Genomic DNA, 15,127 nt, shown 5'->3' with positions numbered 1-15,127 from the left:
GAAAATGCAGAGCTCAGCCAAAGGCATCGGTCATATTTCAGAGTACATTTATTTGCATCTTTTATTACATATTGTAAATGTTCCTTTGTTTTTAACCCCAACATTAGACCCTACTGGACAATTGATCTATCCAAAACCATGGAAAGAAACAGTTAAATGTGCAATTAAAACATTTTCATTCTTTACCATATTGTTCAATTATCCAGCAATGATAGCTGTGGAAAGTTAGAGTGATGTTTATCATCACGTTACCTTCTTCCTCTTCCACATCACTCAGGGATTTGTCTTCTGCAAAGCCAGAACTAGTAGTGCTCTCACTACTTGCAATGCTGTCCAAGCGCCGTTTAAACTCATTGTCCACCTCAGCAGGATCCTTCTCTTTCATTTGTTTTAACCTCATTGCCTTATTCTACAGTAACAGAAAAACAAAACCACAAATGACATTTAATTATATAAAAATACAATATATCAGACATGTGATTACATCATCAGTTTAGGTGTGTTCCCAGCAGAGTTGATGAGCTCTGATGGACCTGTTCATATAATGGGGTGTGTGTGTGTGTGTGTGTGTGTGTGTGTGTGTGTGTGTGTGTGTGTGTGTGTGTGTGTGTGTGTGTGTGTGTGTGTGTGTGTGTGTATGTATGTGTACATGTATGTGTGCGCGGTGGGCATTGCCCAGGGGATGTGTGGGGTTGATGGCGTTAGGATGGTGGTGTGGGCCATGGATGAAGAGAAGTAACAGGGAATTTTATGGGGAAATTGAAACAGATTCTGCACAAGCTAATCGTTCTGCTGTCCCGGAATATCACACAGAGACTTACTGATAACACTTTTTGTAAATTTCAGCAGCTGAAATCAACTTTCATGGTGGTGTTAGAAACGTGCCATAATTGTTTTTGTGTCTATAGGATAATAATTTCAATTTCATTGTTTAAGATGACTCATCCACATAGGATTTCTTTTGGCAGGGTTTTCATTTTATTAAGGCAATAGGTTCAGATGAGGGTATGAAACAGAGACTTGTGTGGAAACACCTTCCTGTTGTATTCTTCTCTTATTGTTTTCAATGGGACGCTGCCAAATGGGTTGTTTTAACTCTGAATTAATAGCTTGTTAGATTTATATAATAGGCTTCTCTTTTCAAACTTTGCACACCCCATTGCCCATTTTTATTATTAAATCAGACAATGAGACCAGCTGTATAGTTAGCTTGCATTTATATTGCACCTTGTAAAGACGATCAAAGTGGCAGAAGTTCTGAAAGAAGGTTTTTGAAACTGAAAAATTAACCCTCTTCCTCTCTGTGGTCATTGCCTGTATCCATTGAGTATTGCCAAAATCTTCTTTTCCATTTTGAAGACATAAGCCACCTTAAAGCGGTAAAAAAAGGTGAACAAAGGAAGTTTAAGCCTCTGGACTTAGGGCCTGGGCACCTGACCCAGCAATGTCGATCGTGGATTTGCAAGAACTCAAGAAAAGTAAGTGCACAGAAACTTTAGAGGAGACGGAAACAGCTTTGGAATACGAGAATGAGGATTTCACATTCAAGATTCAGTGAAATGAAAGGTCTAATATAATTATAGATTGAGTAAGGATATCTTTTATTTGGATCATTATTTGACAGATGCTGCAGCATTCACCCCATTGTAGAATATCACCAGCAAATCTGACCAACTCAGACTGTCTTAGTCAATCCTAGATCATTTATACAGGTCAAAAGAAAGAGGCAAGTATGATTACCACAGAGAATGTTTATTCAAAACAATCTCACTCTCCAATTATTAGGTATTATTACTTAAAATACATTTTATTCTCCAAGACCATGCCTTAATACTTCCTTGTGCACTGGACACGTAATTTCTTCATTTGCAGACCCCAGTCAGTTCGGATTGGCAACTACATCTCCTCCACTTTCACCATCAGCACAGTTGCATCACCAGGCTGTGTGCTTAGCCCCCTGCTCTACTCACTCTGTACTCATGACTGTGAGGCTAAGCAGAGCTCCAAAGCCACATTTAAGCTTGCCGATGACACCACTGTCGTTGTCTGAATCAAAGGTGGTGAAAAATCAGTATATAGGAGGGAGATTGAAAATCTGGCTGAGTGGTGCCACAACAACAACCTCTCACTCAATGTCAGCAAGATCAAGGAGCTGATGATTGACTTCAGGAGGAGGAAACCAGAGATCCATGAGGCAATCAGAGGTGCAAATGGTCAGCAACTTTACATTATCATCTCCGACAACCTGTCCTAGGTTCAGCACTTAAATGCCATTATAAAGAAAGCATGAGAGCACCTCTACTTTCTTAGAAGTTTGCATAAATGTGGCATGTCATCTAAAACTTAGACAAACTTTTATAGATATGCAGTGGAGAGTATATTGACCGGTTGCATCACAGCTTGCTAAGAAAATAGCAAAGCTCTTGAATGGAAAAGCCTACAAAAAGTAGCGATACAGCCCCGTCCATCATGGGTAAAGCCCTCCCCACCACTGAGTACACCTACCTAGAGCACTGTCACAGGAAAGCAGCATCCATCATCAAGGAAGCCACCATCCAGGCCTTGCGCTCTTCTCATGGATGCCATCAGGTAGAAGGTACAGAAGCCGCAAGACCCACAGCACCAGGTTCAGGCACAGTTATTACCCCTCAACCATTAGGCGCTTGACCAAGAGGGGATAATTTCACTCAGTCCAACACTGAACTGAGCACAAGCTATGGACTCACATTTAAGAACTCTTCATCACATTCTCAATATTTATTGCTGATTTATTTATTATTATTCTTTTTCCATTTCTACAGTTTGTTGTCCTTTGCACACTAGTTGCTTGTCTATTTTGTTGCAAGCGGTCTTTCACCGATTCTATTGTGGTTCTTAATATTTATTGTGAATGCCCACAAGCAAATGAATCAGTGTTATTTATGGGTACATGTGTGCTTTGATAATAAATTCACTTTGAACTTTGAACTTTTTAAAGGATTTCAAACATACCCACAGCCTCATGGTTACATAGCAGACTTGTAGGATACTGGTGGTCCATCTGCTACACACACAATTGAGTGGGATCCGGGATCAGCCACGATGGAGTGGTGGAGCAGACTTGATGGCCTAATTCTGCTCCTATGTCTTATGGTCTTATGGGCTTAATGTATCAAATGACTTCTTTCTTTCTTCTACTGAACAATGTTGTTTGTGTGAGGCAAAGGGATATCAAATTCAGGTTTCCCTTAAATAAGCCTACATAAAGTTCTAAGGAGAACAACAGGAATTCTACAGATGCTGGAAATTCAAGCAACACAAATCAAAGTTGCTGGTGAATGCAGCAGGCCAGGCAGCATCTCTAGGAAGAGGTACAGTCGACGTTTCAGGCCGAGACCCTAGAGATGCCTAGAGATGCTGCCTGGCCTGCTGCGTTCACCAGCAACTTTGATGAAAGTTCTAAGGAGTATGGTTAAGCAGGACAAAACAGTTTTGAAACTGCGATTGATAATCATTAATTTACTTTCCCACCAGCAATTTTAAAGAAGATTTAAGGACAAGTCTCCTAACCTTTCTATGTGATTTTCTCCTCTGTGCAACAATTCCTTGGTCAACTCAGACAGCTGAAGGCAAAAGAACTGTCCAATTCAATTTAATTACAATATGGAAGAGATTAAGAGTTAAGTAGGGCTCTGGTATGAGAGAGGGAGATTATCCCAGGACCACTTTTGTTTTATGGTAGGTGTAATGGAAAATAAAACCTAGGGTACATATTGGGAATAAAATTACAGAATATGAAAACCATATGAAAAATATTTTCTCCAGTCAGTACATGAACCATAAATTCAAGAGGTGAATGCCATTTACTCAATAATCGGTTCTTACTGCACCAGTAAAAACCTATATTTCACATCTGAATCTGGTTGCCTAGTGCTTAAGGCAGTCAGAGGGAATTTAAATATCAACATAAAGGTTTGGTTCACTCAGTAACAATCCCATCTCTGAACAACAAGATGCGGGTTTTCAATGTAGAGCCTTGAGTAACAATTCAGGGCCAACACATAATTCAGTGGAACAGAGAGGGTACTGCGTTCCGTCCTATCCTTTGGATCAGATGTCAAACCACCTGTCCTCTTCGATAAGTGTAATAGATATCATGATTACAGTACCGGAAAGAGATGACTGGTTATCTAATGTGGGCATTTTCGAGCATTACCCCAATGAATACTCTGTAAGTGTGATTGATTGGCCGTGAGGCGTTCTGAGACCACGAGAAACTAAGTACATGTATTTTCATTCAATTAATCTCAAATTTTTGTGAATGAGTGAATTAATTTCTCATAGAAATCTTCATGGAACAGCAAATATGAAAAGGAGTATCATAAATCTACCTTGTAAGGAACATAGTCATTCCTCTTGCTTCTCAAATAATTTGACAGGTTGCCATACTTGCAATATTCAACAATCACCATCAGTGGACCTGTAGAGAGAAGAGCAGCAGTAACAGAATGAAATATAGGATAGAAATGCACAATAACAATAGACACAAGTGGTTATTCTATTCCATCATGCAACACTGCACAAATCCAGCCAAACAGTAATATTCCAAGTCCAGTTTAAACTCTATAAAAGATTATTAAATGAAGCAACAATTCATCTGAAATTATTAATTTATTTCTGGTTGTCACCGAGTAACAATTTATTAATATGAAGTTTCAACTTGTTTTATTTTTTATTTGCTGATGCTATCTAACCTGGAATATTGAACCCTGTCAAGATTGGAGGTATCTGATAGAGGTATCATAAGAGCATAGGCAAGATGAAAGCATATAGTTTTTTTTCTCAGGAAGGAGGTGCTAAAAACAAGGGGGTATAGACTTAAGATCAGGGACGAGAGATTTATAAAGGGCATCAAGGGCAGCTTCTTAACACAAAGGTTGGTGCCTACTTGGAATGAGGTGTCAGAAATAGTGGTTGAGCCAGGCATATTAGCAATATTTAAAAGCCATCTGGATAAGTACTAGTTAGGAGAGGTTTGGAGGGCTATAGGCCAAAAGTGGGCAGATGGGACGAGCTATCTGGGCAACACAGTCAGTATAGATGAGTTGGGCTGTGGGGCCGATTTTAATGCCGTAAACCTATGACTCTATAACTAAATCCCATGACTGTGTATAAGAATAAAGTATAAGAAGAATAAACAGGGGAAGTTAAGCAGAGATTTAATGATGGGCTGAAAGTTATGAAAGGTTTGTTATAGTAGAAATTGTTCCAACTGGCAGGCAATTAAACAGCCACTTGGCTTAGATTCAAAACAATTGGAATAAAATCTGCAGGGGAGATGACAAGAGTTTTTTGTACTCATTAAGCTGTACAATCAGAAATTCTGGCTGAATTTATGCTGGAAAAACATTCAATGATTATTTTCAAGAAGGATTAGTTTTATTTGTAATATGTAAATATCAATAATTTCATCACACATATTCATGATGCAAGTAGCATGTGGTGGTTTGCCTTGTGATTGACTAGAGAAAAATGCATGCCCCATTTCTGAAGGTTAACAATCTGTACTTTAAAGAAAATAAACTATCTACAATGTTGTGGGGAATGGCTGGGGCAGTAGGACTAAGCGTTTTTTTTAAAGAGTTTCTATAGTCATGATAGACCAAAGAACCTCTTTGAACATAGAATATAAAATATCTTAGCACAGTACAGGCACTTGGCCCCATGAGACTGTCCTCTAATATCAATCTAACTCTTCTCTCTTACATAGCCCTCCATTTATTCTATCATCTATCAAAGAGATTCTTAAATACCTCTAATGTTTCTGGCTCTACCACCATCCCGGCCAGGGTGTTCCATGCAGCCACCATCCTCTGTGTAAGAAACCTATATCCCTCCTATACTTTCCTCCAATCGTTAAAATTATACCCTCTCATATTAGCCATTTCTGGGGGAAAATGTCTCTGGCAATCTACTTGATCTACGCTTCTTATCATCTTATACAACTTAATCAGGTCACCTCTCATCCTTATTTGCTCCAACGACAAAAGCCCTAGCTTGTTCAACATATTCTCAGAAAACATATTGTCTATTCCAGGCAGCATCCTGGTAAATCTCCTCTGCATCCTCTCTAAAGCTTCCACGTCCCTCCTATAATGAGTTGAATGATTTCAGAGTTCCACATTTAAAAGAAAGTTTATAACCTTGATATGAACTTGGTGAGCCTTAATACACTGATCAGACACTCTCAGTGATGAGCTATCATCATTTAGGAACTCAAATGCTGATAAGTTCAGGTAAATTCCTTTGACATCAACAAATAGCAACAAAAGTGTGGATGGAATGGTGGCGTAGAATTCTAATGATCTGTTGTCTGATTGTTTGGCATCCTGCTCACACATTAGTATACCAAATCCTCAATATAGGCATCCGTTAGTCTCATGAGACCATGGATTTGCGCCTTGGAAGGTTTCCAGGGCACAGGCCTGCGCAAGGTTGTATGGAAGACCAGCAGTTGCCCATGCTGCAAGTCTCCCCTCTCCACACCACCGATGTTCTCCAAGGGAAGGGCATTAGGACCCATACAGCTTGGCACCGGTGTCATCGCAGAGCAATGTGTGGTAAAGTGCCTTTCTCAAGGACACAAAACGTTGTCTCAGCCAAGGCTCGAACGAGCGACCTTTGAATCACTAGACGAATGCCTTAACCACTTGGCCACACGCCAACACATGCTCATTACTTATTGATTTATTAACCCTGGCTCTGTGTTCTCACAAGAATCCAGGGATAGTAAGTCGACTACATGAGTATCAGTGGTAATGTGGATCCACAGCCAGAACAAGGGTCAAAGTTGGGAATACCAAGTTCTGCGGTTTACTTTACAAGGGTTGTTTTCTGTGCTCCCTTTAAGCTCACTGGGGTGCAAATTCTCACTCGGAAAAACACTGGAAACTATATTACAGTACTGTCTGCTGTGTAAAAAAACACAATTGTGTTTCAACAGGGCACTATCCAATAGTTTTGAAAATGAGCTGAAGGCTACCAATTACTTTACTATTTCTAAAGCAGATTCAGAGCACGTAGCACTGCGATGAACTTCTACTTTATTGAAATGTTAGCCCAGCTGCTGCTTTCCTGTTCTTAAAATCAACTGTAATCCAATTTCCATTTGATGATTATTAAGGAGAAAAAATTCACTTTTGAGTTACTTTCAGCATCACTTTCCTAACTTTTCCACAAGTGAAATGAACTATAATTCCTCCAGAGCAGCTGCCATCTCATTGGGTCTTCATTCAACCCTGAAACATCTGGACAGCAAAGATGCATACATCAGGATGCTCTTTGTCAACTATATCTCAGCATTTAATACCATCATTCCCTGAAAACTAATCAATAGGCTCCAAGGCATTGGCCTCAATACCTCCTTATACAATTGGATCCTCAATTTTCTCATTTTCCCGGTCAGTTCAGATTGGCAACAACATTTCCTCCACAATCTCCATTAGCACAGGTGCACCACAAAACAGTGTGCTTAGTCCCCTGCTCCCCTCACTTTACTCTTATGACTGCCTGGCTAAGCACAGCTCCAAAGTTTGCCGATTGACCACTGTCATAGGCCAAACCAAAGGTAGTGATGAATTAGCATATGGAAGGGAGATTGAAAATCTGGCTGAGTGGTACGACAACAACAACCTCTCACTCAAGGTCAGCAAGGTCAAAGAGCTGATTATTAACTTCAAACTTCAAGAGAAGGAAGCCAGAGGTCAATCAGCCAGTTCTCGATGGAGGATTAGAGGTAGAGAAGGACAGCAACTTTAAATTCCTTAGTGTTATCATTTCAGAGGACCTGTCCTGGGCCCAGCACAAAAGTGCAATTACAAAGAAAGCACGGAAGTGCCTCTACTTCCTTCAGAGTTTACGGAGATCAGAATGTCATCTAAAACTTTGACAAACTTCTATTGATGTGTGGCGGAGAGTATATTGACTGGCCACCTCACAGCCTGGTATAAAAACACAAATGTGCTTGAACAGAAAATACTACAAAAAGTAGTGGATACGGCCCAGACCATCACAGGTAACAATTTCCCCACCATTGAGAACATCTACATGAAACATTGTTGCAGGCATTCAGCATCCACCATCATGGACTCCCCCAGCTCCACCACCCATGGTCTTTTCTTTCTGCTGCTATCAGGAAGGTGGTACAGGGGCCTCAGGGCTCACACCAACAGGTTTGGAAACACATACTACCCCTCTACTGTTAAGTTTTTGAACCAAAGGGGATAACTTCATTCGCCCCTTCATTGAAATGTTCCCATTACCAACTGACTCACTTTCAAGGACTCTTCATCTCATGTTCTCGATATTTATTGTTTATTTATTTATTATTATTTATTTCTTTTTGTATTTGCAATTGTTTGTCTTTTGTACTCTGGTTGAACATTCAAGTTGGGTGGTCTTTTATTGATTCTGTTATGGTTATTATTCTATAGATCTATTGAGTATGCCCACAAGAAATTTAATCTCAGGGTTGTATATGGTCACATATATGTACTTTGAGCTGTCACAGGTGGATATGCAAGGTGATCCAACACTACATAGAAAACACTGTAGATATCATTAAGATAGACTAACTGCTATGATTTATTTATTTCATAGCTGCTTCATAAGAAAGAGCCATAGGTAACCTGCAATGCCAGAAGAGATTTGTCCATGATGATAGAGCACTGACTCACCTCCCACTTTTGTGCAGGCTCCCAGCAGATTCACTACGTTGAGGTGATGGCCAATGTGAATAAGAATCTTCAGTTCAGACATCAATGCCCTTTGTTCACTGAACGTTGCCCCTTCTAAAACAGTGGTCAGATAAATGAATATTTCCATCTCTGTTGCACTGCAGATGATATGCTTCCATCACAGGTACGCGCTGGCTTTTACACGTAATTATATATTTTTACAAACTTGAGCAATGAACATGTGTAGAAGTTTAAGAACAATGCCAGAATCTTTGATAGTTACAAAGCTGTAGATTGTTAACTTTGTGTGCAATATATTGTATTTTACTCATGATAATGGTTCCCTCTTTTGAGATTCCCAAGTAAACTAAATATCATTTTTAATTTTATTATGAAGATTCATTATATATCTTTGAAGCAATTATGATAAGCATCTAGCTATGTGCTTAATTGTTTAAACACACTAAAAATGCATATATCAGCCAGTCTTTGACTCGTTAAATATAAAGAATTATACTGCAGGCAAACAATATTGTTGAAGAAAGTTAGCGATCAAGTACATGACAGATTACTCAGAAGTCACTATTTGATGCTTTGCTGTGACTATCCTGCAGTTATAAACTCTAGCCTTGTTATCTGCACACCAAAATCATTATCTTAACGTCTTAAGAACTGTGAATTTGAAATAAAATCAGAAAATACCAGAAATACAGCAAATTGGGCAGCTTCTGTGGAAAGTGTGTCATTAAAATTTAACTGTTGAGGTCTAGCCTGTTCCCCTTTATGAACAGACTCATTTGCCCGGCTGAACTTTGTTCTCTCATTCAAAAACTTCTTCAACTCCACTCACTTTCTCCAGATCAAAGTATTGCTTGGGGCACTCATATGGAACCCGACCTCACCTGCCTTTTAGTGGAACGGTGGTTTTCATCTCTTCACAGACTCACTCCATTAACTCTTTCTTCAGTACCTCAATGACTGTACTGGGCTGCTTCCCACACTCACATAGAACTAAATTTTTTATCACTTATTCTATCACTTTCTACATTCACGTCATACATGCTTTATCTTCACCTCATAACTAGGCTAGTCACAAGCATCCATTGCAAGTCCACAGACTCCCAGAACTATTTAGACTACAGCTATTTTCACTACTGTGAATCCCGCTTCCTGTAAGGATTCCATTCTATTCTTCCACTTCTTTCCATCCCTACGTTTGCTTCAATTCCACACTGAAGTGTTTTTCTTCTTCCCGAATCATTGTTTTCCACATGAGTATAGTGGTCGGAGGATTTGACCATATTTCAACTATTCCTTTGACTGTGCTCTCAACCCTCTCCCCCTGAACAAGAACACAACTCCTTTGTCCTGACCTTCTACCCTGACAGCCGCCACATATACAACAGATTAGCCTTAGCAATTTCCACCAGCTCAATAATATTTTACCACCAGGCACCTACTCACCTCCCCTTGCAGCATTTTGAAGGATTACCCCTTTGTAATTCACTAATCTGCTCTTCTAATCTCCACCACTCCTTGTTCTGTTGCATTTTCTCTTGCAACCACAAGAGCGGCAAGCTTTGCCATTTCTCTTCTTCCTTTCCTGCCATCAGGTGAAGAAAAGACTCACCTGTTTTTCTTCTAATCTAATACACTGCAGTTGATGTTATAATGCAGCCTCCTCAACAAGGGAGAGAATGGGTGATCATTGATCTTATTGTTGTCATCTCACCCCACCAGAGCTATGCCCTCTTCTCATTAGTACCTTCAAGGAGGAGGTACAGAAGCCTGAAGACCCATACTCAATGATTTAGGAACAGCTCCTATCCCTCCACCATCAGATTTCTGAATGATCTATGATCTCATGAACATTACTTCATCATTTCTTTTTGCACTATTTATTGTTATAACTTATAGGTTTTTTATCGCTTTACACTGTACTGTAGATGCCAAACAATAAACTTCACATCATATATCAGTGATAGTAAATCCGATTCTGATTTATCATTCTTACTTCTTTGTCTGTGGTCTTCAACACTGTTAAAACAAGGCTAAACAACACCTCATCGATCAAATGGTTACACTGCAGCATTCAGTATTTTGTACTGAATTCCATAACTTCCCATTTATTATTTCTGTCTGTCATCATTTTGGCACGGTTATTTTTTTTCTTATTTGCACAGTCTGGCCTGCTGGACACATTCGATTGACTTACTGTCAGCACACATTGCATCCAACAAATCATGATCTGATCTTAACCTTACTTTCAGACTACAGGCCATGTACTGCAGATGGGGGAAAAATGCACTACACAGCATACAGTTAGTTAGTCGGTGTTGATGTGCAATCAACACTAATATCTTGAATGCAACATCTGTTTTGAGACATTTTTTCTGTTTTTTAAAACTTTAACTGGAAGGATCTCAAACTTTTCTAAAACTTTGATTTATATTTCAATAGTAGCTTACACTCTATCATGCGTGTGCTCATTTGGACTCAGAACTGGCTTGCCCACAGAAGGCAGAGGGTGGTAGTAGATGGAGCACAGTCAGCCTGGTGGTCCGTGACCAGGGATCTGCTCTCGGACACCTGCTCTTTTGTGATTTTTATTTACGACTTGGACGAGTAAGTGTTGTAGATGGTTGGTGGTGTTGTGGATGGTGCAGAAGGTTGTCGTAGGTTCCAAAAGAACATCGATAGCATGCAGAGCTGGGCTGAGAATGGCAGATAGAGCTGAATCTGGAAAAGGGTGAAGTGATTAACTTTGGAAGGTCGAACTTGCAGGCAGAGTACAGGGTTAATGGCAGGATCCTGAACAGGTTAAAGGAAGAGAGGGATGTTGTGGTCCACATCCATTGATTCCCTCACAGTTGCAGATCAAGTGGACTAAGAAGGTGTATGGTGTGTTATTCTTCATTAGTCAGGGTATCGAGTTCAAAAGTCAAGAGGTAATGTTGCAGCTTTATAAATTCTGGGTAAATTACACTCGAGATATTGTGTTCATTTCTGGTCGCCTCATTATAGGAAGGACATGGAAGCTTTAGAGAGGGTGTGGTTGAGATTCTCTTTGGAGCAAAGGAGAATGAGAGATGACTTGATAGAGGTGTGCAAGATGATAAGAGGTATAGATAGGGTGGACAGCTAGAGACTATTGCTCAGTGTAGAAATGACTACTACAAAAGGGCATAAGTTTACGGTGTTTGGAGGAAAGTGTAGGAAGGATGTCAGAGCTAGGTTTTTTTTTTACACAGAGATGGGTATGTGGAGCATGCTGACAGGAGTGATGGTAGAGGCAGATGCATTAGGGACATTCAATAGACTCTCAGATAGGCACTCAAATGAAAGAAAAATGGAGGGCTATGTAGGAGGGAAGGGTTAAATTGATCTTAGAGTAGATTAAAAGATGGACAAAACAAAGGGTCTGTTCTGTGCTGTACTGTCCTATGTTCATTGCGGTGATCAGTATCTGAAACTCTGTGCTCCAGTGTTCATCCAGAAACACTCCAGTACTGAAGTGCAGTCCTCAAAATAGAGACATTCTATGGGGCATCTAAGAAAGTGAACAAAGATCTGCACCACTCACGTTATGCCATCTTCTCACAGCTACCATCAGGTAGGAGGTACAGAAGGTTATAGTCCCCCACCACCAGGTACAAGAACAGCTAACAACATTCAAATAATTGGTTTTGGAATCAACCAGCACAATTCAAAATCATGAGGGTTTAGCATCACCTTGATCACTTGGATCAATTTGCAATAAAACAGATGCTTTGCTCTATTTGTGTTCATTCTTATAACGATTGTTCTTAATTTTTGTTTAACTTATACTTTTTCTTCTTGTAAAGCATGGACTTCACTGACAATTTCCCATAAAATCCTAGTCAACATAAGGCAACATTCGTTATTGTGTTATTGTTTGAATTTCTATGCCTGCTTATCATTATGGAATAATTTTTATGCATTCACACACTCAATACTAAACTTTAGGAATACAGGATATGCATGAAGGATTCAAATACAAAGATCCAGCAGAAACTATGAGATTTTAATGAGTAGGATGTCTTCAAGGGTCTGATGAGTTCTCCCCTAATGTTGCATATATGTAAGGACATAACATTATGAAGGAATTTATTTAGTTTTACAGAACTTATAAATCTGTATTCACACACACTTGGATTATTGTCTGCATCCATTATCAGAAGGATGTGGAAACTGTGGAACGGGTGCAGAAGAGGGTGAAGGATGCTGTCTGGATTAGAAGGCATGAGCTATAAGGAAGTGTTGGACAAAACTGCATTGCTCTCTCTATAGAGGCTGAGGGGAGAGATGATAGAGATTCTTAAAATTATGAGAAGCATTTATAGCATAGTCAGTCCAAATCTTTTCCCCAGACTAAAAATGTCAAATACCCAAGAACATGCCTTTAGAGAAAGTAAGTATAAAGTAACACGAAAGGCAAGTTTCATGTGCGGAGAATGGTGGGTACCTAGATTGGGTCGCTGGGGTAGTATTGGAAGCAGGTAGTTTGCTGGAGTTTAAAAGGCTTTTAGATAGACACATGAAGATGAAGGGAATGGAGGAATATGGGTGACACAGAGGAGGAAAACATTTGGTATAAATTGACATCAAGATTGGAAGAGCATTATGCGCTGCATGGCCTGTTCAGCACTGTTCTATGTTTTGATTGTTCTATAATTTACCTTCATACATTAGTTACACTAATAAAATGGAAGTAGATTAAAATCTTAAATGTAATAAAATCTTAATCATGCTGCAAAAACAGTCATTAGAGGTAGAATGACCTTAAAATTACATACTTTGGAAAGAAATATTTCTCATTTTAATTTACCTTTCAACATTTTGACAGCAACAGTTGTGCATGTAGAGTACTTTTCGATATTAAACGCAGCTGCTTCAATCACTTTGCCAAAAGCTCCACAACCTAATGGTTTTCCTGATGAAAAAATTTAAAATTATATGAAACAATTAATCAGGTTCTTTGAATGTTCTTGATAAATGCTGTAAGTAATACAATTTATTCATATAATGGCACATAGGATTAAGAGAAGATTTGATGATGACAGCCCAATTGTTGCTTTTCTAATGGAGTTGCCATTCAGTAAATAATTATAGAATTTTAGCATAACTGCAGCAATAAATCTTCTACGAAAGAGCACGTCTAAACAAATTTGAATTGAGTGAAGTATTATTACTACCCTGAAACTTGATAAATAAGAAAAGATGCAGGGTGTAAAAGTGCTTTTTCCTATTTCAACCATATACTTTGTGGCTTTCTTTACCAGAAATCTGAGCACCCACAAAAAGCAGACTTAAATTTTATTGCTCCATAATGTTAAGTTTTCCGTGCATTCATTATGTTCAAAAGTTTGAATGCAATTTTATTCTAAAGAGGTGATAAAACATGACAGCATCATCAAGGTGGGGAACCTCACCCAATTTAAGCCTGTCCCGAGGAAACTCCCATTTACTGGCATCGTATGACAGCTGTTCATACTGTTTGTCCATGGGTACTTCATCGGGGTCCATGATGATTGACAAGTAGCCTGTTTTCAGTTCTGCATCACTGGGCTGGAAAAGAACCACAACTCAAAGTTACTTAACTGCTCTCATTGTGCTAGCTGAATAACCATGCTCCTTTTAGTGATTTTTGAGAAATGACACAGAACAGTCAATGATCCAGAATTAAATGTTGCCAAACAAACAAAAGCAGGCAGCGCATGAGCTAAACTGAACATGCCCGCCCCACTCGCAATTACTTCAGATTTCTTTGTAATGCAGTTTGGCGGGCCTGAGCATGTAGGGTGGGCAACAAGGGTCTTTCTATCCATGAATGACAATTTTAATTAACACACATTTAGTCATTCCTTTGTTAAATTATGCAGCAGCATTAATGGAAAGAAATAAAAGCATGTGCACGTTGTTTTAAACACAAAGAAAACAGCAATATGAAAAAGCAATGGTCAGTTTTCATTTGTCACGCAGTGCAAGCTCCCCCAGGACAATGATGGGATTGTTTCATTACCCGCTTGATTTTTCGAATGACGATTATTAGAAGCAGCCAAAAGAACGTGGCAATTACTCCAGTGCCAATCAAGATAATCAGCTCAACATTTGTCTTCTCATCAACTCCTGGCACAGAAGAAAAACATCTTTTCAGTTTTGTACTGGTACAGGTGGGAATTTATTGAGAAACAAATAAAGTACACAGATTGATCCTGCATTAGGGTTGAAACACTTCAAAGTAGATGTAACAAAGTGAGCTTGTTACAAAGAAATCTAAGAAACAAATTGGGTATTACTCAATGATATTAGAGGATACTTTGACTGCCACAGTACAACGTAGTATATGAATGTATTAATATTGTAAGAAAGTACAGGACACAGTCTTTTAT

The 15,127-nt window shown here is 39.2% G+C and overlaps 1 protein-coding gene across 2 annotated transcripts in view; it reads right to left on the bottom strand.

Moving 5' to 3' along the window:
* kdr (kinase insert domain receptor (a type III receptor tyrosine kinase)) overlaps positions 1–15,127 on the bottom strand; it is a 67,509-nt gene that overhangs the window by 12,141 nt on the left and 40,241 nt on the right. For both annotated transcript variants that reach the window (XM_072252696.1, XM_072252697.1), the window contains exons 16-21: positions 14,758–14,864; positions 14,168–14,303; positions 13,564–13,668; positions 8,715–8,828; positions 4,371–4,459; positions 253–409 (exon numbers count right to left, since the gene is read on the bottom strand). In XM_072252696.1, the coding sequence (XP_072108797.1) occupies positions 253–409; positions 4,371–4,459; positions 8,715–8,828; positions 13,564–13,668; positions 14,168–14,303; positions 14,758–14,864 (708 nt within the window). The remainder of the gene's footprint in view (positions 1–252; positions 410–4,370; positions 4,460–8,714; positions 8,829–13,563; positions 13,669–14,167; positions 14,304–14,757; positions 14,865–15,127) is intronic.

This window comes from Mobula birostris, chromosome 3, assembly GCF_030028105.1.
Source record: "Mobula birostris isolate sMobBir1 chromosome 3, sMobBir1.hap1, whole genome shotgun sequence".
Taxonomy (NCBI): Eukaryota; Metazoa; Chordata; class Chondrichthyes; order Myliobatiformes; family Myliobatidae; genus Mobula; species Mobula birostris.
Note: the sequence above shows the minus strand (reverse complement) of the source record. Positions and strands in the feature narration are given on the sequence as shown.